The sequence below is a fragment of the Lygodium microphyllum genome, unplaced genomic scaffold (assembly GCF_053477565.2).
Source record: "Lygodium microphyllum isolate KBCC unplaced genomic scaffold, Lygodium_microphyllum_v1.1.10 scaffold_45, whole genome shotgun sequence".
In the NCBI taxonomy this organism is placed as follows: Eukaryota; Viridiplantae; Streptophyta; class Polypodiopsida; order Schizaeales; family Lygodiaceae; genus Lygodium; species Lygodium microphyllum.
The window spans coordinates 964,484-991,198 of NW_028229528.1; the positions used below are offsets into that span (position 1 = coordinate 964,484).

Below are 26,715 nucleotides of genomic sequence, written 5' to 3' on the forward strand. Positions count from 1 at the left end.
TTTGCTCTTCCAAAAACCAAATTTGCATGCAATTGGTACCCTTTGCAAGGTTTGTCACCATTACATGGCTAAGTTGTGGCACGATGAAACTAAAATAATGCGTACAACTTCGATTGGAAAGCATTGTTGTAGAGAAGGGAAAGTAAATTTGCCACCTCTACAGCAGCCACCACAACCTCTATGTAATTTGCTTGATGGCATACATCCACAAAGCAGAGAGTTCAAAAAAAATATATGTGCTTATAATAGCGCATTGGCTTTTGTTTCAATGGGTGCAAAAATTGATGAGCTTTTGCCTCAAAATGGAAATGGTTATACTTTTCGAGTTCATGGATCAATATATCACTGGATGGGTTTTCTATTGCCAAGTGAGGATGGACAACAAATACCAAAGTTTGAACAACTTTATATTTATGACACTGATCATGAGTTATTGAATCGCATGGGGGTTTTACTTGGGCGTTTGCCAGACTTACTACAAGAGCTTCAACAAATGATGCATGATCACAATGCTTATGCACATGCCTTTATAGCAGTTGGTGCAAGCTTGCAACGCAATCCATTAGTAGAAATAAGAATGCCCATTTTTCAAAATCGATCCACCTCTAGAAGATATTCAGTTCCCATTGCAAGTGAGGTTGCTGCGATCATGCCTGGACAAGGTGAAGATGATACACTTGATCATCGTAGCATTCAAGTTTCCACATGACAAGGCCATTTGATTTATATTTTTAACTTACACAAGGCATATATGCCACTGTTATATGTTTTTCTTTTTCCAAATGGAGAGGATGGATGGCATACTAAAGTTCCATATGCATTTATGGATGCTCATATTAATGCCAATAATCTTGCAAATAAAGATTGTGTCACTCAAATGCAGTATTACACTTTTTGACTTCAGATTCAAGATAATACTAATGCATGTCTTTTGCATGGTGGTTGCTTGCTACAACAATACATTGTCGATGCTTATTGTAGCATTGAACAATGTAGATTGGCTTGGTGTCCTCATAATCAAGCAACATTGCGAGTTGAAATGTATAGGGGATTGGCTGATATAGTCAATGGTTCAGATGCATTTGATACTAATATCGCTGGGATTGGTGTGGGCAGGAGAATAGTATTGCCATCTAGCTTTACAGGTGGACCAAGATTCATGTACCAATTATATCAAGATGCTATGGCAATTGTGCGTAGCAAAGGCAAATCTGATTTGTTTATCACCATGACATGCAATCCTAAGTGGTCTGAAATTACAGATGCTTTGATGCTTGGTCAAACTGCACATGATCAACCAGATTTAACTGCTAGAGTTTTTCATTTGAAACATAAGGACATGATGCAGTCGATAGTGAAAAAGGAGTTGTTTGGTAAAGTTGCTGGATATGTGTCCGTCATAGAATTCCAAAAGAGAGGCTTGCCTCATTCACATACGCTCTTGATATTAGAACCACGCTTTAAGCCACTAGAAGCACGTCATTATCATAGACTGGTGTGCGTTGAGCTACCTGATAAGGAAAGGTTTTCGGATTTGTATCGAATTATTACTAAATGTAACATACATGGTCCGTGTGGTGAGTTCAATCCAAAAAGTACTTGCATGGTGGACGGAAAGTGTATAAAGGATTATCCAAAAAAGTTTATACATACAACTACAGTTGATAAAACTGGTTATCCTTTATACAGACATCGAGAGGATGGAAGGACTTGTAATGCTAATGGTAACCTCTTGGATAACTGATGGATAGTGCCTTACAATTCTTATTTGAGTTCCAAGTATAGTGCTCACATAAATGTTGAGGTGTGCTCGACAATTGCAGCTGTCAAATATTTGTATAAATATGTATATAAGGGCCATGATCGAGCAACCATTCGGTTTACAAGTACGCGTGGTTCCGGATCCAATGATATTGACACAGAAAATATTGATGCACAAAATATTGATGAGATTAAGAGGTACTTAGATGCACGATATATTTTAGCTTTTGAAGCATGTTGGCGAATATTTGAATTCAAACTTCATGATGAGAAACCCAATATTCAACGATTGCAAATACATTTACCTGGAGAGAATACTGTTTCCTTTTGTGACTCTGACAACATTTGTGATGTGGTGCAAAATGAAAATGCTCCAAAAACAACTCTCATAAAATGGTTTACATGCAATCGTTTGCACCCTGATGCTAACACAGTTCTCTATCAAGACTTTCCAATGTTTTGGGTTTGGAATGCACGCAAAAAAATGTGGACAAAGAGAAAGCAAGGAAACACATGTGGTCGAATATACTTTGTTTCACCTACGTGTGGAGAAAAATACTATTTGTGCCTACTACTCACTGCATGCAAGGGATGCACATCCTTTGAGGCATTGCGTACGGTTGATAATGTGGTATATTCAACTTTTAAGGAGGCTTGCATTGCAAAAGGAATGTTGGAAACAGATGATGAATGGCAAATGTGTTTGCGTGAAGCTGCATTGATGCAAACCGGTGCTCAATTAAGAAATTTGTTTGCATCCATCTTGGTATTTTGTTCGCCTCCCCGACCTGGGGCTCTATGGGAAGAGTTCTTAGGTCCGCTGGACAGAGGATATAAAACATTGACTCTCCTTGCGAAATGGGCGAAATGTTGATATGCAAGATGAGGCCAATAATCATGCATTGATGCATATTCAAAAACTTTTAGATCAACATGGACGCAAATTGGCATAGTATCATGGATTGCCTAAGGTGACAATGCAAGAGTACACAAATCCTTTGATCCTTGATGAACAACTATGTGATAAGGTAGAACAAGAGAATACCTTCTTAACAATGCAAGCTTTGTTGAATGATGGACAAAGAAATTGTTTTATGGCAATAATGAATGCTATTGATAGTGATTTGGGTAACCATTTTTCTTAGATGACCCAAGCGGTTCTGGAAAAACATTCCTATACAAATGTTTGCTTGCAAAGCTTTGCAATCAAGGTCGCATTTCAATAGCCACAGCATCCTCTGGTATTGCTGCATTGCTTTTGCCACATGGTCGTACTGCCCATTCAAAGTTCAAATTTCCATTGCAGGCAGATAATAATTCTACATGCAATATACATGTTCAAAGTCACCCTGCAACACTGTTAAAAGAGGCAAGTCTTATTTTGTGGGATGAAGCTCCTATGTTGCATTGTAATACCTTTGAGGCACTGGACAGAACTTTAAAGGATATAATGCAGTGTGATATGCCATTTGGTGGTAAAGTTATTCTAATAGGTGGAGATTTTAGGCAAATATTACCTGTTGTACCAAAGGGTACCCATGAGGATATTGTCGGTGCTGCTATATGTTATTCCAATTTGTGGCAATATTTCAATATTTTGAAACTTACACAGAATATGTGGGTCGCATCAGATTAGGATCAGTTTGTTGCATGGTTGCAAGACATTGGAGATGGAAAAGATTTGACACATACTAATAATATATTGCAAATTCCACCTGCATTGTTGTTAAAAGGAGGATCTATGCAAGACTTGATCAATTTTTTCTATTGTGAAATGAATTGTGTAATTGATTACAAAACGTTCTTTAGTGGACGCGCCATTCTTGCACCTCAAAACAATGATGTGGAAATGATAAACAATCATGCAGTGCAGCTGATGCCGAGAGAGGTTAAACAATACTACAGTGTTGATTTTGTGGATAGAACCGAGGAGAACTCATTTCTCTATTCTGTGGAATATCTAAATTCCCTTGACCTCGGTGGAGGTATTCCTCCTCATATCTTGCTGCTCAAAGTAAATGCTTCAATAATATTACTTAGGAACTTGAATCCTTCTAAAGGTTTATGCAATGGTACTAGGCTGATATGCAAGGCTTTCAATAACAAGGTCATTGATGCAAAGATAATTACAGGGACCAATATTGGTGACAGAGTTTTTGTCCCAAGGATAACTTTCATCCCAACTACACTGGGACTTCCTTTCTCAATGAAACGCTTACAATTCCCAGTCCGTTTGGCGTTTGCAATGACAATCAACAAATCTCAAGGCCAAACGTTATCATGTTTGGGGATATATCTAAAAATCCCAGTCTTTACTCATGGTTAACTCTATGTTGCTTTCTCAAGAGTAAAGTCTCCGGACAGATTGAAAGTCTTGATTAATGAGAAAGAGGACATGGTAAATGGTACTATCAATATTGTATATAATGAAGTTTTAAGAAAGTATTGTAACCTCTATTTTTTCAAAAGTGTAATGTTTGTTCTCTAATATTATATTTGTATAATGTTTTTATTTCAATACAATCAAAGCCTTTTTTTCTTCTTTGTTCACATATCTATAAAATGTAGTGTTGTACTTTCTTATGCTCTTTTTCAGTAGTGAGTTCTTCGTCGATGAAAAGCAAGTTTGACTTATTTTCTTTGATTTAATACTTTAATGTTTTAATCATATCTCTTATGTATGGATAGATATTCATGATTTTATGTGGAGTTAAACGTATGTTTGTTTTACTATATGAGAACATTGTATTTAAATTATTTCTACCATAAAAAGTTATTTAAACTTTCTATCATATTATATTTACATAAAATTTTTGTTGCAATATCATCAAAGTTTATTTATTCTTTTTTAATCATATATTTTCAAGAAATGAACTATTTTACTATCTCCTGTTCTTTTTAAGTATTAAGGTTTTCAAAGAAAAGTAAGTTCAACTTTTTTCCTTTAACAAAAAATGAAATGTTTTAATCTCTCATGCTCTTTTGAAATATTATATTCCTTGAATAGAACCATGTTTGACTTATTTTCTATGAAAATTTGTTTGCATTTATACAAAAGTAAGTTTTGAGAAATTATCATGTATAAAGTTATTTTATACAATATGCATTACAAACTCTTTTTCTCTTCTAAATTGGTCTTTTAATTTCAATATTGTAAAGTCATTTTTTTTCCTTTTTAAAAATTTTAATCAATATTACTAATTTTGATGTTTTTTAAATTTTATTGATAGATAGCCCAAACAGTATTTGAATATTATCGTGCCTCTCCTTATCAAATGAGACTTCAAGAAGCATTGTGAACTATTGCTACGGATGATATTATCTATAGAACTTTGGCTAGGGTAATCGAAAGATTACCCAATGATGGATTTACTAATGGAAACACTCCTTTATATATAGACATTTTATATTTTGGATGGATCCAATGCTACTATATTGGATAAACAGATGTTGAGTACTTCATGTCTCGGTCCCACACTAGACACACACCGAATGACTGGAGTAAATGGGAGTTTCAAGATTTATCATGTTTTGTAACTTTGCATCAGTTTCATCCAAATTTCGCCGACTGCTCTACTAATGTTAGAGCCAATCATATCACGTCCCCAAGTAATACTTACTCACCATTTTCATCAATGTTTTGCTTTATAAATTTAATAGTGTTATTTCTAAAGTCTTTTTTTTTGTTTTTAGATGTCGCAGTACAATCTGGGGCGGGGCGTGTCACAGCTTCACCCACACATGTTCCCCGTGCTAGATCCACTGTTGATAATTCATCCAAGAAGAGAAAGCTTTCTTTTCGACAGTACAACTATTTTTTTGAAAACATTATATACTTTCTTTTCCATTTACTTGTTGTTATAGTTGGAATTCTTTCAGTGATATTTAAAAATCACTTTTGTTTTAGTTATATTTTCCAATTATTATGGTTGAGATCATCAATATTATTGTATTGAATTTTTAGATTTTATAATGAAGTTTAAAAATTGCAAGACTATTTGATTCATTACTAAGTGGAAAAATGTGTGAACAAATTAAAACATTTGTGCTTCACATCCCAGCGCGAAGCGCCGGGCTGAGTCTAAGCGCAGAGCGCCTAGTTATTTCTAAATCTAGAGTGCAATGTACTTTTTATTTTCATCGATTTAGTTTATAATTTCAAAAATGTAGTCAGCTGGCCAATCAAGAGGTCTTGTGTTCCTACTGTACGCTTGGGTTTTCTTTGATATTGCCACGTAGGTTTGGTGGCTCACCTTCAAAAGACCTGAAAATATGAGAGAGAAAGAGCATTTGCATAGGTTCTAGTGCGAAGCGCTAGTTGATATTTGTGTGTGTGAGAGAGAGGCGCATAGATGGGTTCCTTTGGAGAGAGAGAGGGCATGGGTTTTAGTGTGGAGCACTAGTTGATGGTTGAGAGAGAGAGAGAGAGAGAGGGGCGCAGAGATGGGCCGCCGGGGGGCCCAAGCCTCAAGGGCAAGATAGAGAGGGGTAATACCATCACTTTATAAGCCCCTAACCGACCCGCGCTTGCACCGGTCCTAGCGGGGAGCGCTAGTTGGAGAGAGAGAGACGCGCATGGATGGCCATGGCGTTGCATCCACCGTGCACCATTAGTAGCATTGTCTGCTACTCGCAATCTCGGTGGCTAGCCATGGCCACATCCTTCACGCGCTTCCTTGGCTGCCAGCTCTTCCTTCATCGCCCGCAGACTCGTGCTCCACCAGCATCGTCGTCGTCCTCATCGCAAAGCACGAACTCGTTTCGGCCTCTGCCCAAGCACCTCACACCCATTCCTATCCTAATAACCCGTCGTCGCCTCTCGTCGCCTCCCTCTTCCAATGGCAGGCGCCCTGTCCTGGGCTCTCTCCAGCTCACGGAGCTCGAGGAGAGGATCTTCAACACCCTCAAGGACGTCCTGCTGCACTTCCGATTGAAGACCCAACTCAGAGTCGCCGGTGGATGGGTCAGGGATAAGGTACACGTGCATCTCATTCTTGCACAATTTGCATCCAGAAAAACTAGCCTGATTAGTTTTGATTCCTTCCGTTGTATTGCGTGGGTATGTGAGTTCAGTTCCAGGGCAGAATCTTAAGCTTCCCTTCATAGCTAGTTTACATAGAGCAGATGTTGACTCTGCTTATTCCTTGTCATATTAAGTGGTGGACTTCATCGTCGTTTACCAGTCATCGTAGTTTTCAAGATCGTTGATGAGGGGCATATATTGTAAGTTTCCACAGATGACTTTTCTGCAGACTACCCATGGAATTACTACATCACTTTATTGTCATGCTTCTAGTGGCTGTCACACAAGTGACAAAAAATGCACTTCTAGTGGCTGTCACACAAGTGACGAAAAATGCAAGTTCAGAGGATTGAAGTGCAATCGCTAGCAAAGCATGTGACTATATGAATGATGACAAAGCAAAGCACACAGTTCTCTCTTTGTTCCATGGTTAGGATTGAGAGCTTGATGTGGTAATACCATGGTGGAAGTGTAGAGAGAGAGAGAGAGAGTATACTGACTTGATGGTCTGATGCAATAGAATGTAAGAGATATAGAGAGAATGTTGACCTGGTGGTCTGATGTAAATATTTACTTGTTAATTCAATTATCTTCACAAAAGAGAGAGAGAGAGAGAGAGAGAGAGAGAGAGAGAGAGAGAGAGAGAGAGAGATCTTTGTTTTTGGCTTCATTGGGAGAGTCAGGTGAGACTTCTATGGAGGTGGATCCATATCCTTTTTGTTAGTAGATATGTCAGCTCATGGTTGAGTCTCTGCATGTGATTCAGTGGGCTAGGGCATTATGATATTTTTTTGATTATTTAGGCATTTTATTTGGCTATTTAAGCGTTTTATGCTAGCCGATAAATGCTAGTCAACGAACTGGCTAGTTTAGCATTTTATGTTGCCCGACAAATGCTGGTCAACTTGTTGCCATTTATAGCATTCTTTTGGCTTATTTATTCAGGCTTCCCCACTAGAGTCATTATCATTCATTTGTCATTCATAGGTCTTTGTTGGAGAGAGGAGCCGGTGGAGTGTCTTCATAGCTAGTGACTCACATTGGTACTGTACTGTCTCATGTCTTGGTATATGGATTCAATTTCTCGAGCATTCTTTTGAGTTATCTTCTTTTGCTGTGTTATTATTCTCTCATCAATCGACCGGTTCTTCAATACTTGTTACCGAGGATCGATTTGGGTACACCCTTCTCTACTTCTTCAGCTTGACGGGGAGAGGGTGCTTCCCTCTTGCTTTCCCTTCCAGTTTGAGAGGAGGCGGCTTCTACTCTTGATAGTGACAGTGATGTTGCTTACAGTTTTTCGACATTCATTCATTTATTCTTTTGTATTGTATTATGGACATTTGTAGCTTCATCCGCACTGTCAGGATGATATGATTGTAAAAGGGTGCTTGGGCAAGTGAACAATTCCCCTGCGAGGGCACTGTCCAAGTGGCACTGTTGCAATGTATCTTGCATGAGCATGACATCTTGCATCACCCTTTGCATTACCCCATGTTTTGGCATTCTGTTCATGTACACATGTATTTGTGCGCATTTATCCATTTTTGGTCTTTTGGAGCGGTTGACTTTGGATCCACCATATTCGTGGCATTTTCCATGGCAGTCTCCAAGGCGGTTTTTCCTTAGCTTGCTTGCTTGCTTTACTTATTTGCTATATTCACACCTTAGCCTTATTCTTCTTCATCGACACCTAGTAATGATAGGGATAGTATGCTTGTTTTGTGAAGGTCTTGAGTTTGACCATCCTTTATCATTCTCCCGTTTGGGGCATGGATACTCAATAGGACGAAAACTAATTTGAATCCACACTTAATGCTAAATCTATTAAAAAAAAAAAAAAAAACAGTTCATAGCTAATATCATCCGTCTTTGAAGGGCTTGGTAGCCGAGTGGGCAGCCGATGTGTACCCTTTGTCCATTTGGATAGGGGTTCATAATCCTTGTTGATTCTCATAATTGATAGATGTTATCGATTGTGGCACTCTTTTTTTGTCAATTTATCTCTCTTAGGCATTTTAGGTGAAAGTTTGTTCCACCTAGTGGCATTCTCTTAGTTGCCTTGTGCATGACCTTGGTAGGTAGGTAAGTTTTCCAATGCTAGGTGGGCATTTGACTTCTCAAAGTACTTGTACGATGACCCATCTGATTTTGCACGAGATGTATCCAAGAGGAGATGAAACCAATCTTTATCCTTGGATAGGGTGGTAAATAACGTGATTAAGTACTAATTACAACAAACATAAAATTCATGTAAACTAAAAATGCACACTTTACCACTTTAGACTTGGACATTGGATATCTTGTTGACCTGAAAATTGGTTTCCCTTGCCATATTTCTGTATCTTATATTACAAATGAAAGGAGTACAATTGAGATTCTCTGATCTCCTTTGCTAATCCAGGTGCCTCTTGTTGTTAAAACTGACTAATAAGCCTCCAAACCAATTTGCCCCTTGGTTTTCTTGGAGATTGGCATTAATCCTACTCCTTGAAAAACAAATTCAGCCCCAAATCTGATATTGACTGGTTGGCCTCTTGAATCTCCCTAAAATTTCTCAATTTCAGCTGTTGGAATTTAGGTCCTAGGCTCTTAATTCTGAGCATATATCCTGAGGTGGTTGTAAAACAAACCCTATTTTTTGCTATAAAGTAGGGTTTACAATAGAGATTGATTGAAATCTCTTTCTTTGATGGCTCAAATTGTTGGAAAATGTTGAGATAAGTTGAGAGATGGTTGGGGGATGAGAGAGAATGATGTGGATAAATTTTAGAGTATCATTGCAAGAAAGATTGAAAAATTGCTAGTGCTCTACTCAAATAGTCATGGAAGCTGTCATCTACAGCTTAGAACCCCTAGAAAGACTGTTATTGCCTCTTATATGCTGTCATCTGCACTAGAAGGACTTTGAGCTGCTGTCATCTACTCCCAAAGAGCTCAAAATTGATATCATATGTTGTAGGATTGATTCCTGGTGGCTATAAATCACATTAGCAACCTCTTTACTCTCTAATAACCTCTTCTTTCACAAAGGTTGAAATAGACTTCCACTAGTCCCTAAAAACGTTTTTTTCATTTGCATGGGCAAGTTTTGCCAAGTGGTAGCCTTCTAATCCCATTTTCTAGTGTTATTTAGCTTATTAAATTAATTTTAAAAAATAATTTAATAATTATTCTAATGCTTAAAAAATTAATTCCACTAGCCAATAATTAAATTGGCCAGGTCAATTTGTCTTCCAAGTATCCCCAAGTAGTTATTAACCTTAAATTAGCATTAATTAATTAATTAATGCCTAGTCTCTAATGTTTGATATTAGTGGCCAATAAATTGGTCTAGGCCCAAATTTGATACCGGGTGCCACCTAGTACTTATCAAGCATAACTTATTATAACTTTGGCCTTTGACACCAACTGATATCTTAGGGCCTTGGGTCCCACATTGTGAAATAATTAACTTGCATCTCACATGTGCAAGTAATAGTAGTACGTTTGATTAACTTTTAATCAAATGCTAGGCAAAGCAATAAAATTTCACGTCCTCATGACATACCACTTCTTTGAATCTTTGCAATCGTCCTCGATTGCACTGCATTGTGCTTAAGGAAAAGCATATTGCACTAGAATTTCCATAAGGTATCGCAGTCACATCTTTGGCCACTATTGTCCAAGCTTGCCATATGATCCAAACTTGCTGAAAATTTCCAGCCAGCATATACATAACATAAAACTAAAAATTAGTCCTAAACTGTTGCTAGAAACCCGTTGGATGCATTCATAATTCATGTTTCTCAATTGTTATGACTATAAATCATAGAAAATTATTAACTCAGCATAAGCCATGGCTGAAATTGTCAATGGCATTTACTAACATGTTGCTGTCCATGGAACCAACTATTCACCATTGAAAACTGAGTATAAACTGATCATGAACTGATCACTTGCTGATTTGAGTGCTGATCACAAATTGCTGTGAATGTGATCTCAAACTGATTGCAAAAACTGATCAGTAACTAATGCAAAAATTGGTCCCAAAAGTGACCATAAATGGTTCTCAAACTAATCAAAAACTGAGTTGAAACTGATGAGAATTTTTGTCTCAAAATTGACGCAAAAACTCATACCAAACTAAGCATAAACTGATGCAAAAGTACAGTTTCAGTGTTCTGGTGAAACTAATACTCATTTGCATACATCTCATAGTGACTTGTACACTAAGCAGTGATCTCATGGCAGACGTACTGTTAGCACAGTACCTTGGATGTTTGCTGAATACATCTAGGATCTGCTACATACGAGAGTTGTCCACAATTTGCGGAGTGGAAGTGCTACCTCCTCCTTGAGCATTAGACAATGCTTTGGACCCCTGCTTTGTTGAACCCGACCAAAGTTGGCTCTAATTAAAAGGCATCTTGGTAAAGTTGCAACAATTGAGGATGGTGTGCTAAGTCATTCTCTTCCATCCACTTTGCATCTATTGGTGAAACCATGTTGAAGCTTCACCAAGAAGTATATGGAAACTTTACCTCTAACTTCACTTGCCTCGAAACCTCCACTAGGTTGTGGGTTTTTCTTTCCCTTAAGCATTGCGATGCTTTACACTTTTACATTGCTACAATTCCAACTTAACCAATATGCAATATTGCATCGAGTTGACTAGTCTCTCATGTGTATCTCATGCTAGGAGCACCAGATGCATTAAGCACCATTCTCATTTGTGTACTTTGGACCATTGCAATGTACTTTGCATTGGAATTTGCATACTATCAGCCATACCAAGATACATTTTTCCATACATTATATGGATTGCATTGAAATTTGTATACTACTAGCCATACCAAGATACATTTTCCTATACATTACATTCATTACTAGCTGTATTTTTCCTCATGACCAACACTATGTAGAGCATTTACATGACCAGCATTAATACCATGAGTCCCAAACACAGTGGGCTGTATATATACATTGCCAAACTTGCCACTTTGTGTCCCAGTATCATCCCAACATTGCTATACATAGGGTTATGCATATTACTAGCCATACTTGGATACATTGGGCCTTGCACACCATACATTGGTTGCTACATACCATAAGGAGTTGTGTCACGCATCCCCGTATGTAGTCCCCAACCCACCATAGCATGGAAACTAGTCCCATCACCAAAGTATCATGGCTGCCCCGTCATTGTATGCATGCTTTGCTGTCCAAAAAGTGTTAAATGGGCACCTCCAAGTTGGCCTTGCTTATGCATCAATTGCCCCACTGGTATCATTTGCTTATGATCACTATCCACATTTCGAACATCATGTTGTTGTATTGACTTTTCCTTTGGTGCATTTTGCTATCCCAAAGCTCTTAAAGATGATTTCCTCTTCTTGCCTTTGTTGCCCTCCTTTTAGGGGTTAGAAAAAAATTGCATGAATTGACGGTCATTTGTCAATTGCAGAAATCCTTAGTTGATCTTTAAATTGTTGATCTTTAAATTTTGGATGCTTTGCTTCTGCTAGGACAATTGATTAATTTAACAATCAAATGTGCAATGTTGAGATGCACATGTGATGCACATAGTAGATATTTCACGGTAACAGGCCAAGGACCTTGAGGAAACAACGGATGTCAAATGCAAAAGTTGCAACAAGTTATGCTAGCTAGGTTCAGGGTGATAGTTGGTGTTAGCTTGACCCTAGGACAATTAATTGGCCCATGAGTGTTAGCAGTGGTGACACTAGGACTAGACATTAACTAATTAATTAATGCTTTTCCATGGGTCAATTAAGGCTTGGGATCACTTGGGGTTGCAAATGTCCTAGCCAATTAAATTGTGGATGGGCATATTTAATTTTGGGAAGGGTCAAAAGGGTTGAAATTAAATTTTAGAATTAATTAATTTTGAAAATTAATTAAATGGTTAAAAATTACTGAAAAATGGAAAAAGAAGATTGAATGCAAGGGGGGAGAAGGTTGTTGGGGGCCGTAGAGGCTCATTTAGAGGAATGAGGCTGTGGGAGAGAGAGAAGACAGGTTGCTGATCAGATTTTGCTGCTGTGAGGACCATTTGTAGGCTGCCAACAGCAAGAGAAACCTTGCCAGGAGTAGGTGACAGCATTAATGGCACCTTGGGCTGCAGGTGACAGCATTTAATGCAGGTGACAGCCATTTTGAGCCTCCTAGGCAGCAGGTGACAACATTTGGGGCAGTCTTTGACAGGGCAGCAGCCATTTTCGGGGGTTTTTCCTTGTGGAAATTCAGGGATTTCTCTCTCAGATCATTCTCTCACCTTCTCCAGTCTATTCTCTGACAATCTCAGCCACTTGGAGGAGATCTCAGCTAGATTTGGTGGGTAGTAGAGGAATTTCTACTGCAAACCCTAATTTACATTGGAAATTAGGGTTTACCAGCCACATTGGGACCCGTGCCAGCAAATTAGAGACATTGAAGATTGAAATCAGTAGCTGGAATAGATATTTCAGATGCTAGCCCATCCCAATTGATTTGGGGCAACATTTGGCCAATCAAGGGTCCATTTTGGACAAGTCTTGAATGAAGACCAAGGGGCAAATTGATCAGAAGGCTTGTTGATCATTTGTGACATCAAAGGGCATTTGGATCAGCTGAGGAGATTAAGGAATCTCAGTTGTACTCCATCCAATTGCAATAGAAGTTTTAAAAAAATACCAGAAGGGGCTTCGGTTTTGGGGCCAACAGGGTGTCCAATGTCCAAGATTGTATGATAAAGTGTGCATTTTAGTTTTGTGAATTCGTTAATTGCTGTAATTAAGTGCTTAATCAGATTTTCACCACCCTTTCCAAGAAGAAAGGCTGGTTTCAGCCCCACACAGCTAGTGACTTACTGTTGTATGCATTACTATTTGGATTCCATTTCCTAAGCATATCTTTGAGTGATCCTTTTGCAGTGTTCTTTTGCTTTCTTCTATTTTCTCTTCTCTCTTCTCTCTTGTGTTATGCAGCCTATTACAACAGTCTTCTATGCTTCCATTACTACACCCACTTTTGACAACATTTGCACATTTGATTAACACTTAATCAACTGCTAAGCAAAGCATCAAAATTGCATGTCCTCATGATAGAGTCTCGTGGAAATCCAACTTCTATCCCTTTGGAATGTAAATAACACAGAACCAATTAGTAGCATCACCATATCTAGATTAGTGAGACACAATATGTTTGAGGAAGTAGACACTAGCATGATTGTAGAATAGCTTCAACCTTAGTGACCATACTTCTAGAACTAGTGCTCAAGGGGAATGATGGAAAAGTAGGATGAGTAGATTCACCAACTTTAAATTAAACTTGAGAAGGAAAACTTGATTGAAAGGGGGAAGAAGGAAAGAGAGTATCTTTTTTCTTTTCATAAGCAACTCTTCTTGTGTTTACATACATAAGATGGTCCTCACTAGGACTTATATTGTCGTGAATATATTGAACAATACATTCTTCTTCTTGATTATCACCAAAATTTTGCAGAGTAGAGACAATTGGAATGGATACTGAAGTAAATGTGATTTAACTTGACATAGGAGTAGATGGAGGAGAAGAGGAGATAGGCTTATACTTTGTGCTCGTTTTTCTAGTGGAATGGTAGTCCCACATGGAGTGTCCGTTCTTCTGGCAAAGTCAATAGATTTGTGCACTGCATCTAAGGGATAAAAGAGATTTACGTTCAAGTAGTTGTTGAGCCCGATGCATAAGTGGTAATGTGATATCTCACCTCTTGTCTCGGAACCTTGTGGAGCAAGCTGTGAACCCCACTCTTGCTTGGTTTTGTGCAAAGAGGCTTCAAAAGATTGAAGTGGTGTGGAAGTGTTCATAGTCATCTTCCCTTTGTGAATGTGTTTTTGATGATGAGTGCTCTAATTGAAAGCCTAGGCTTCTCTGAGAGTACCTAGCTTTGATTCCCTATAAAGAAATACTTGTCTATAGATACCAAACACAATCGTACGACAAAAGCACAAATTGATAGAGATTATAGTTAGAGTTAGGTTAACTCAAAGACAATGGACATTGAAGAAGATAATGAGTGAATGATTGCTGAATATATACAATGCTCAATGCAGCAAACAAACAAAGCAAAGGTGAAATATTGACCAAACTCTCAGGTCTCAAGGACCGAGGTAGAGAGTGAGAGTTGGAGAGAGTGTCATACTTTGATCTCGAAACATAGTAGACAGGCATGGTGCCCTCCATTCAGCCTTAATCTTGTTTTTGCATATTTCAGGTATCTGAGCTTGTTGCCCACACCTCGAATGCGGAGGACATCAACATCCAAGCCCCACAATTGAAGAAACATTGGGAGAAGAGCAATTGAAGAAATTGCTGCTGAAACCCTTAATTTATAGCAAAAGTTAGGATTTCCATAGAGACCTTGAGATTAGTGCGTAATTACTAAAGATGTCGTACTCGATGTAGCAGTTGAAGGCAAGAAATTTGCAGCCAATCCGAGAGGCAGCCCATTCTCAATTTATTATGGCATGGATGTGAGAGATTGAAGACCCAATTGTGCTCGGACTATAGTACAATCAAGGGGCAAGTTGATTCTATGAAGTGCTGGTCATTCGTGACAGTTATTGTACTAAAGATTGAAGGTGATCAGCTCGTGTCTCAGTGTACTTCAACCTTCTATATTACAAGACAAGATAAATAAATACCGCAAGGGGCACTAGTTGTTGGGGCCAATCCAATGTCAGCTGTCCAAAGTTTGCATTTTCAGATTTTTGTATTTCTTACTTGCTATAATATGGTAAATTATGTCAACCACTACTCTTTCCATGAAGGAAGGCTGATTTCACCTCGCCTGCTGTGTAGATCCTTTGTCAACCAATCATGCCTTGTGCTTGTTGAGCTAAAACATGCTTTTCAACTGATTAGCATTCTTAAATATCCCCAAAACACACTTAATTAATGAAAAACCCTAAAAAGAGGAGTGGTCCAAGAGAGTTTCCCTGGTCCCCTAAAAACCCTAAAATTTTCGGTCTTTTCAACATCTATAAATAGACAGGCTGCCTCCATTTAGCCTCATCCCTTTTTGCAGGTTTTCCACCCTTGTGTGCAGATTTGAGCCATCAGTCTCTCTCCACGTGGCTGTCCAGCCTTCGCGATTGCTACCACCTCTCCATCAGCCCTTGTAGTGCCTTGGCGCCTTTCTCCAGGCTGTCGCCCATTGTTTGGCGCCATCTTCTAGGTTGCATTTGGCATCCATCTGCCATTGCCAGCATCTCCACCATCTCCTGGTGCTTGCATTTGATCCATATCAGCCAGGCGTCAGTCTACTTTACACCCTCTAGCTGCCTGCTTTTGGGCTCTCTCCGCCTGGCGATAGTGTGGCTACTTCCCTCTCCATCAAGCGTCATCCTTCAGCTTGTGTTTGCACCCTTTTGGAGCCACTTGACGTCATCTCTCTCTTTTGCAGTTGTCGCCTCAAACTCCTTAGCCTCCTAGCATCAGGGTTTTGTAGATTTTTCACTCCACACTTCGATTGGTGGCCACAAACTAGGGATTTGCCTAAAATAAGCATGTTTTGGGGCTGTTTAAGTGGCTAAATGCATTTCTTAGCACAACAGAGGAGGATGATACTCCCTTGTCGCTCTATCTTTAATGTAGTCTTTGGAATATCCATTGGTGAAGAGCATTGGAGAAACAAATTGCTTATTTGAAGGTGGGGCCTCAAGAGACAAAGGCTCCATCGGAATTGGCTGGAGTGTTCAACTATCTCTTAAATCTACAACAATAAAGTGAACAGTACTCATAGAATTGGAATGCAGTGTAAGGATAGCATCAATACCAAGGTCATGAACCAAACGGCCTAACCATATGGCCTCCTTGCAAGCCTTAGTGGCTGCAACATACTCGGTCTCAGTGGTGGAAAGAGCAGTACACTTTTACACCTTGGATATCCAAGAGACAGCACCTCCAGCATAGGTGAACACATAGCCAGAAGTGGACTTTCTACTATTTGCATGTTCTGCATAATCAAAGTCAGTGTACCCCATGACTCTTGTATCCTGGCTGCCATAGCATATGCACATATCTGCAGTGCTCTTCAGGTACCTCACGATACCCTTCATGGCATCCCAATGCTTCTTGCTAGATGTAGCCATATAGCGTGCCACGACACTAATTGCAAAGGCAATATCAGGACGAGTGGCTATCATGGCATACATAAAACTGCCCACCACTGTAGATGCATAGGGAATCTTGCCCATCTCAGCCCTCTGCTCATTTGTGTGCGGATAATCGACCTGTGATACCTTCACATAAGAAGGCAATGAACAACCAATAGACTTCATGTCCTGCATGCGGAAGCGCTCAAGGACTTTATGAATGTACTCCCTCCGTGACAAGTAGAGGAGTCCCTAATGCCTGTCGTGTCTAATATGAATACCAAGTGTGTGATAGGGATGTTCTAGATCCTTCATCTTAGAGCTATTCTTGAGTTGGGCCTTAAGAGCATCTAGTTCATCATGAGCTTTCCTGCTAATAGCACATCATCCACATAGAGTACCAAAATAAGCAAAGAATCATCACTGGCTTTCTTTGTGTACAAGCACGGATCCATAGCACTACGATTGTAGCCCCGTGACTGCATAAAGGCATCAAACTTATGATAGCATTCCCTAGGTGTTTGTTTCAAGCCATAAAGACTTTCTTCAATTTGCACACTAGGTGCTTCATGCCAGGCCTTGCAAAGCCCTTAGGCTACTCCATGTAAATCTCATAATGCAAGTCCCCATGTAAGAAAGCCGTCTTAACATCCATCTAGTACAAGTCCAAGTCAAGTTGTGCAACCAAAGCCAAGACTAAGCGCAGGGTGGTTATCTTAACCAAAGGAGAAAAGCCCTCATCAAAGTCAACACCATGCTCCTATTTAAAACCCTTAGCAACAAGTCTTGCCTTATAAGCCGGCCTTGGGATGTCCATGAGTACCTCTTCAACTTGTACACCCATTTGCATGGTAGAGCAGCCTTCTTGCCACTAGGCAAGGAAACCAAATCCCAAGTCTCATTCTAATGCAAGGAGTCTATCTCAAACTGCATAGCCCTCTCCCAAGAGTCACTGTCACCTTGCACATAGCCTCATCATAAGTGAAAGGCTCTCTTGCATCAGTAACCAAGACATAATGCATTGAGGGCTAAAATCTATAAGGGGGACTCTATCTCTAGTAGAACGCCGAACTGCAGGCTCTGCTGCCTACTCAACATTCTGTCCAACACCTTGGCCATGAGTACTTGCTGTTGCTGTAGGCTGTCCAGCAAGTGTCATCGTATTGCATCCATAGATTGCAAGTTTTTGAGGATGAATCTACAAGGGACCTATTGATTCCTAGGTCAAACTAGACACAAAGGTAGATATTCTATGATGCCATAAGATAGTGATAGTGCATGGTTAATAGTTGCACCTTTCTAAGGGGAAAGCTTTATGTGATATGAAGAAAGCTACGCTTCAGTCATTAAGTGTTGAATTAGCTTGGGAAATAGCTTGTGATGCAAAGAAAAGACTAGAGATCTATTATTTATTATATTACTTGAGTAGTAGGACAATAGTATGTATCATTTTATGACCGCATGCTCAGAAACATTAAGTTGTGGACTATACTTTCTGTTGCAAAGTATTTGAAGGACATAATTGTCGGGAGCTCGTGGCTCATCCTGAAATATAACCTTGCGTATCTCCACTATCTTCTCACGCTGCCCATGCATCTTGTTTTTATAGAAGACTACATCATGGCTGCGGATGACTTTCCGTGCTTGCGGATCCCATAGACGGTAACCCATCTCTCTTGCATCTCCAAAGCCAAGAAATATGCATTTAACACTCTCAGGATCATGCTTGTTACGCTTGTCCTTGGGCACATGGCAAAGTGCCTCACATCCAAAGACACGTAAATGCGCATAAGAGGGAGGCTTTTCTGTCCATACTTTCTCTGCAACCTGGAAATCAATGGCATGACAGGGCGATCTATTAATGATATGTATGACAGCCGTAACTGTCTCAACCCAAAAGTGCTAGGGTAGGCCTACATGGCTAAGTTGCGAACCCTCTCCTGGATGGTTCTATTCATCCACTCAGCCCTACCATTCTGGGGAGGGGTGTAGGGGGCGGTCAACTGATGCTTAATACCCCTCTCATCACATAATTGCTCAAAAGCACGTGAGACATACTCACCCCCATTATCTGTCCTTAGGCATTTCAGCCTATGCTCAGACTGGTTTTTTGCCAAAGCAAGCCATCTTTGAAAATTTGCCAATATATCGGACTTATGCTTTATGGGATAAGCTTATACTTTACGTGAAAAATCATCTATGAAAGTAACAAAATACTTTCCACCACCCATAGACTGACAGGGCGTGAGTCCACAGACATCAGAATGAACCAAAGCCAAGGGCTCACTCATGGGTGATATACTAGACTTCTTATGGATAGACCTAGTCTACTTGCCATAAAGACAATGATCACAAGAATCGAAATGAGAATAGTCAAGGGGCGGTAAGTACTGCAAACGAGAAAGCATTTTCATTCCCTTAACGGACATGTGCCTCAAATGGGTAGGCCAAAGAGATACATGAGGTAAAGACGCCACAGACAAAGCATGATCAATTGTAGATCGAGAAACAACTAAGAGATAGAGATTGCCAGCCTTGGCACCTCTCGCAAGCACAAGCCTGTCACGAGTAATTTTGATTTATTCCAAGGCGTCCCACCCCAAAGCAGCCAGGGCATCGGACAAAAGGTGCACGTCGGCTGCCCAGTGGGCTACCAAGACTACAGAGGCGATGGATATCTTACGAAGGGAGCCTGAGTGATTACCCCAGAGAGGTCAGGGCATTGGACCAAGGATGCTCGTCGGCTGCCCAAAGGCCCATCAAGGCCTATAAAGGCGGATGGAATCAACAATGGACTCGTTTGTTTTGTTTTGTTGCGTTTTGTTTTTTTTTTGAAAAGTGTTTTGAAAATACATAAGTAATATAGGGGCAGTGGCTGATTAAGTGACAGATAGGAAAAGATAAAGAGAGTTTTAAATCCAAGTTATTCACAAAACTAGCAAGCCAATCCCTCGTACTGACGAGGATAAGTGCCTAAGGATGATAAAAGTGAGTGTATGTGCCAATCATGTGTTGAATATGTGAGAGGCAAAAAAAACGGTGGGCTTAGCAAGACAAGCAAAGCAAGGAAGCAAGCAAGGGTAGGGAAACTGCCTTTAGAAGAACTGCCATGTGTTATGCCACGAATATGGTGGATCCTAGAGTCGACCACTCCAAAAGACCGAAAAGGGATAAATGTGCACAGATGCATATTGACATGAACAGAATGCCAATGCATAGGGTAATGCAAAGACAATCAGGTCATTCTAATAGTGCGGATGAAGTTACAAATGCCCATAATACAATACAAAAGAATAAGTGAATGTAATGTCTAAAAAACTGTAAGCATCATCATTGTCATGATCAAGAGTAGGAGTCGCCCCTGCTCAAATTGGAAGGGAAAGCAAGAGGGAAGCACCCTCTCCCCGTCAAGCTGAAGAGGTAGGGGAGGGTGTATCCAAGCCGATCCTGGGTAGCAGGTACTGAAGAACCGGCCGGTTGACCGCTTTGGTCAAGATATCTGCAAAATTATCTGATAAAGGCACAAACTCTAGGCGAATAGTGCCTAGCTTAACTTGCTCTCTGGAAAAGTGAAAGTGGACTTTCACATGTCGTGTTCGTGGTGTGATGATCGCATTGCCCGCAAGGGCAATGGCACTTTGGTTGTCTCAAAGGACAATTGTGGGAGAGTCACATGGAAAATGAAGCGCCGCCAGTAAACTCCTCAGATAGATGGCCTCGGTGGTGCCATCGAAGAGAGCCTGGTACTTAGCCTTGGCCATGGAAGCCGCCACCGTCTCTTGCTTACGGCTGGACCAAGAAATGGGAGCCATGCCCAGGTAAAGAGGTAGCTGCCATGGGAACGCCGGGTGTCAGAATCTCCTGTCCAATTAGAATCACTGTACCCTTGAAAACATAAATCAAAACCATATCTCAAGCCATGCAACACACAACACACGAAGACATGCAATCCAATGTGACATTCTAGGTGCTGTGAAATATTGACTGAGTATGCTAACTGAGTAAGCTAAATTAGGCCTAGTGTGAATTAACCAAAGAAGTTTTTCTACAACAGAATGATAGGTGTGTGCATCGAAGGGCTGTCCTAGAGTATCCTTTGACAAGTGGACAGTAGGATCAATAGGCGTGGCCACTGGCCGTGTCTGATCTGAAGTGTACTGTTCCACAAGCTGAAGTGCGTACTTCTGCTGTGACACAAAAATACATCCTCCAGAACGAAATACCTCCATCCCCAAAAAATAAGAGAACAAACCAAGGTCTGTCATTTCAAATGTAGCTTTAAGCTTAGCCTTAATTTCCGCTATGGCAGCAGAATCTGATCCTGTGATGAGTAAGTCATCAACATATAGTAGGATATAGCTAACCCCCTCTGGAGTGGATCGAACATATAAGTTTGGGTCATAAGGGGTAGAATGGTATCCATGAGTCTGTAAGAACTCATCCATTCTATGGAACCAAGACCGTGGCGCTTGCTTCAGCCCATAAAGAGGGCCCATAAAGAGATTTCTGCAAGCGGAATACTGTATTCCTAGGGTTCCCTGAGGGAATGCCCGGTGGCTGCTCCACATAGACTTCCTCCTCCAACTATCCGTTCAAGAAGGCACTCTTGACATCCATCTGATGTATCGGCCAGCCGTGTTGAGGGGCGAGTGCGAGTAGCAATCCATCTGATGTATCGGCCAGCCATGGTGAGTGGCGAGCGCGAGTAGCAACCGAAAGAAAGTCAACCGTGCAGTAGGGGCAAAGGTCTCTTCATAATCAATGCCGTGCTTCTGTTGAGACCCTTGCATTGCAAGGCGAGCCTTGTACTTGTCTAAAGTCCCATATGCTTTTAGCTTAGTAAAAAAATCCACTTTGTCCCGATGACTTTCTTATGGCTCGGACGATCCACCAATGTCCAAGTCTCATTTTGGTCAACACTCTCTAGCTCCCTTTTCATGGTCTCTCGCCATTGAGGGTGTTGAAGAGCCTCCTGCTAGGTATTCGGCTCAGAATGTGCTATGTAATCAGCTATAAACAGTGATGCAAATGATGCCTAAGGAGCAAGCCGGGCAGATTTTCTAGGTCTCTTCGGAGTGGAATCCGGTGGTAGGATCCCCGAATCCCTCATGGTCTGCTGGTACCAGTGAGGTAACGGGTCTTGCGAAGGGGACGTGGGAGGTGAAAAAACTATGGGAATGTCAGGAGCAGGAAGTAGACTAGCCTCAGTAGGCACGATCTCTGATGATGTGGAAGAAGGAAGCGGATCGGAATCCGGTGGAGAAGAATATCCCTCTCGCCAAAGACATCTCGCCTAACGATCACCTTGTTTGTCCGAGGATTGAACAAACGATAGGCTTTCGCTTCAGACTAATATCCTACAAAAATAAGGAGATCAGCTCGGGGAGTAAGCTTTCCTATCTTGTCATTAGGCGTGTGTGTGTACGTACGACACCCAAAGACTCTGAAATGGGAAATAATAGGTTGAGAGCCAAAAAATGCCTTATACGGGGTCTTTTGAGGAAGAGCCGTAGTCGGGCACCGGTTGAGGATGTATATCGAAGTGTTAACCACCTCGACCCAAAGGCGCTTAGGAAGCTTTGCTGCGAACAGCATAGAGCGTGCCATTTCCATGACTGTGCAGTTCCTACGCTCTACGACTCCATTTTGAGAGGGGGAGTTGGGAGAGGTGAGCTGGCGAGAAATGCCATGCTTTTGTAGAAACTCGGAAAACTCGTGGGAGATAAACTCACCATCGCTATCACTCCTCATGCACCCAACACAACGACCGGTCTGGTTATGAATCAATAGCACCCAAGCAGAAAAATATGTGAAAGCATTTGACTTATGCTTGAGGAAGTACACCCATATGTATCAAGAATGATCATCCACTATCAAAAAGAAGTACAACACGCCATTCAAAGTAGCAGTGGATATCGGTCCACAAAGATCAATGTGAATCAATCTAAGAGGCTCCTCAGCTCTATGTGTAGACTGTTGAGGAAATGGGGTACGGTGCTGCTTCCTGAGCTGAGAGGCTTTACAAACATCTCGAGCTAGCTTCAGGCATCGAAGGCCCTCAACCAGCTCATGGTGTGACAACTCATAAAGTGAGTTATAACCAAGATGCCCTAAGCGAAAATGCCAAAGACGCTCATTGTGCGTAGGCTCTCGAGATGTGGCTAAGGCCTGGAAGCGATGGAATACGGAGCCTTCGGCGGTCGGCTCGGTCAGAAAGTGTGTCATGTGGTATAGGCCATTATGTTGTGTCTCACCGCGAGCAATCACTAAACCAGTCAGAGAGTCAAGGACCTCGACTATGGTCGCTATAAAGAAACCCCTCGCCCCAACCGGCAAAGCTGTTGAACAGATAACAAGTTCACCCCAAGGTGAGTTACATGATATACGTTGTCCAGCAAAGCCAGATCCGGACCCTTATCAGTGGCAAAACTGATGCAACCTCGAGCCCGAATCTTGACCGAGGAGTTTTTTTCTACACGGACCTGCCTGGCTGCAGGAGCTCGGGTACGGAAAATGTCCTCTATAGGAGTGATCTGATGTGTAGCTCCACTGTCCACAATCCAAAGTGGAGTTGAAGTGCTCGGTTGTGATGAGTGGGCCTCTGCAGTAACCTCGTCGGGAGGCAACTCACAGATGTGGACGAGACTCGCATCTGATGTCTCTATGGAGACGATATGGGCGTCTGCAAACCAGTCAGACAAGGCCTTTGGAGTTGAGAACGTTGTCGACTGAGATGACTATGCTGTGGCAGTGTGAGTCTGACCTTTAAACTGCCCCTTGCCATCACCCTGCCTTCCCTGCTGGGGGTTGCCCGATTGAGGAGTGGGGGTCTGAGACTTAGGTTTTGGTGTTGTGCCTCGTGCCTTTGATCGACACTCATCGTCAAAATGGCCAGCCTTTTGACAATGTTGACAATACCTATTCTTTTTAGGTACATTCTACCACCCAGATTTGAGTTGTAACTGGGAGTTTCCTTGAGAATCCCCAGATTGATTTAGCTTTTGAGTTTGATTTTGATTTTGAGTGGAGGTTTGGTTTGGTTTGCCCTTCCCTTGTTGCCCTTTCTGAGAATGAGCAAGAAGAGCCCCCTCTGAAGAGGAATTCATATGAAACTGATCGAACAACCGTGCGTAACGCAACAACTGACACTCAAATTCATAGAATGTAGGCATGGTAGGCTTTGAAACTATTTTTTCCACAAAATTAAAGTATTTCTTGGGGAGTTTATTTAGGAACAATGTGACCTGATCGTCAGAGGACTTGGGAGTCCCCGTAGTGGAGAATTCAGCGAGAAGACACCGATACTCAGCCAACTTGACTTTCAAGTCATCCCGGTCAGTGATTTTGAAAAGCTGAAGTTCATGGTCAAGATTAATACGACGGGTCCTATCTCGAGCCTCATAGCGGTCAGTCAACTGTGCCCATTGCTCTGATGCTAAGTCAAAATGCTGAAGCTGAGAATGAAACTCTGGCACTAAGCCCTGCATCAACTCGACAATAGCGGAGGCATTCCTAGCCTTCCATGAGCGGATGACCTCATATGGAACAAATGTGGGATCGGATTGGGGTTCCAACCCCTGCACTAGATCCCATAGGTTCTGTGAATCAAGGACATGTCTCATCAAATTCGACCAAGTAGTAAAGTTCGACCCGTTAAAACGAGTCTTGTCATTAAATGCATTCTTGGCAAAAGATGAGCTAGAACCAAGAGGTGTCGGGTGGGTGGAGTAAGATGATGGTGGGAAAGATGGTGGAGATGAGAGTGTCTGATAAGAGTAAGAAGGAGGGGGAAGAGGTGGGTAGGGAGAAGTAGGCTGTGAGTGTCCAATGAGTGTCGATTGATGCGGAGGCACTGGAACATGAATGTTTCCATACGGTGTTGGTATAGGTGGAGGCACTGGGACACAATAGCCTTGTCCAAAGTAAGTCTGGGACACAACATTATGACCAGAAGGTCCACTAGGCAATGCCATGGAGGCAAACTGTGGAGGCAACTGATCCACACTCAGGAGAGACCGAGTGGGATAACCATGCTGCAATGATCCTGAAAGTGTGTATGAGGTAGGTGGAACACCACTCGGGGTGAGGGAAGAATGAGGTCCTAAAGGATGTGCCTATGTTTCCATGACCCCCCGGTGTGATGTGTGGTGCGACATGAGGTGTTTGAAATGGAAATGGAAATGGTGTAAATGGAAGTTGTGAAGTAGTGGAAGAATGTGATGGGATGGGTGGGTTTTGAAAGTGAGGTGTATGAGGTGCAGATTCTTTTTGTTCATTTTTATCATTTAAAGACTGAAAATGAAACTGTGAAGATGATGATACGCCATGTAATGAAGTGAAAGAAACACCAAATTCAATCTGATTATGTGAAGTAGACGGAAAATAAGAAAGGACAGAAGAAGAGTTACTTGGCTTTTTCTTATAATCCCCGCAACGTGTGTTAACATGCAAGAATTGGTTCTCTAGAGGACCTTTTCCGTAGTCAACAGACTGGACTCTTTCTTCCACATGATCTCTACCGGTATATTGCAAAACAGAAGAGGTAAAAGAAGAAGGCACAAAAGACGAATCAAAAGTACCTTGCACCGGAGATGATGGAAGAGTCTCAAAAAATGGAATATACTCTGGATCTTGCTCTCCAAGAGGGGGACCCATCCTTGATGGAGGTCTCGATGGCCATGCAACATCATCAGACTTATGCGCAACATTTGAAGAGTGAAATGCATACCTTCATTTAGAAGCTTTTCTTGAAGGGCAATCCTTCGGTCGAGCTCCTCAATCTACTTTTGTCGATAGGCTATGATCAGTTTATATTCGTCAGAGGTCAGCTTGCCTATTTTTTCTTCCATGTATTCAGATGTTTCTCCCACCATGTCGGAACTTTGTGGAGTAAGTTGATCGGCCCATTCTCGCTCGGTTCTCGGCATAGGCTGATTTGGAGTCTGAATCGGTGTTGATGTGTTCGAAGTCATTTGAACCTACTGTTGTTCTTGCTTCTTGCAAAGAGCTTTCAGATCAAAGGCCTAGGTTTCTCAGACTGTACCAGGCTTTGATATCGTGTGAAGCAACATACCCTAACACAGAAGCGTAAATAAAAACCGTACGACAAAGTACAGACTGATAAAAAGAACACAGTTAGGGTTAGGGTTAGAGTAACTCAGAGACAATGAACACAGTGAATAAATGAAATGATATGACTACTAATAATACGATGCTTATGCAGCAAACACACTATGCAGTGAATGAATACTGAACCTCGAACTTCTGTATCTCTAGAATCAGAGCAGGGGTAATGAGCTGGAGAGTGTGTCATACTCCGAACAGATCCCGAATCGTAGCAAGGCAGCCTCCGGATGTCGAATACCAGCAAATGCAACAGTGAGAAGCTGGATCTGATGCAGATAGCAGTGAAGAGAGAGAGACTAAAAATGGAGCCTGCAGGAAAGAGAAGGACTAAAAACGCAGGCCGGATAGCCTGCAGGATAGAGAAAGACTAAAAATGTAGCCTACAAGAGAGAGAAAGACTGCAGTGACTGCACACAGGAGAGAAAATTGTCAGGGCGGCAGCTGGAGTATGCAAACGCAGCAATTTGCAGGTGTGGCAGGTTGTACGACAGCAGTGCAGATGAACAACAGTTAGTTGCCAGGTAGAAACAGCAACAATCAACGTGTGGACGGCTGGAAACAAAAGCCAGGCTGTAGGGAACAGTGATGGACAGCAAGGGCTAAGATGTCCTCCGTGACCGAGGTGTGGGCAGCAAGCTGGTAACACTTGAAACCTGCAAAAACGAGATTGTAAAAGAGTGGAGGGCT

At 41.4% G+C, this 26,715-nt stretch overlaps 2 protein-coding genes across 3 annotated transcripts in view; both read left to right on the plus strand.

Annotated features, from left to right (window-relative positions):
• Positions 1-1,039: 1,039 nt before the first annotated feature.
• LOC148008927 (uncharacterized) lies at positions 1,040-3,397 on the plus strand. Its single transcript, XM_087673902.1, has 3 exons — positions 1,040-1,577; positions 1,752-2,224; positions 2,960-3,397. The coding sequence occupies exons 1-3, from the start codon at positions 1,040-1,042 to the stop codon at positions 3,395-3,397; spliced, it is 1,449 nt and encodes a 482-aa protein (XP_087530028.1).
• Positions 3,398-6,133: 2,736 nt separating this feature from the next.
• LOC148008928 (CCA tRNA nucleotidyltransferase, mitochondrial-like) overlaps positions 6,134-26,715 on the plus strand; it is a 136,457-nt gene continuing 115,875 nt past the window's right edge. The window contains exon 1 of one of the 2 annotated variants that reach the window (XM_087673898.1): positions 6,134-6,736. In XM_087673898.1, coding sequence (XP_087530024.1) covers positions 6,341-6,736 — 396 coding nt within the window. In that variant the 5' untranslated portion in view covers positions 6,134-6,340. The remainder of the gene's footprint in view (positions 6,737-26,715) is intronic. The other variant, XM_087673897.1, reaches the window with a different exon arrangement.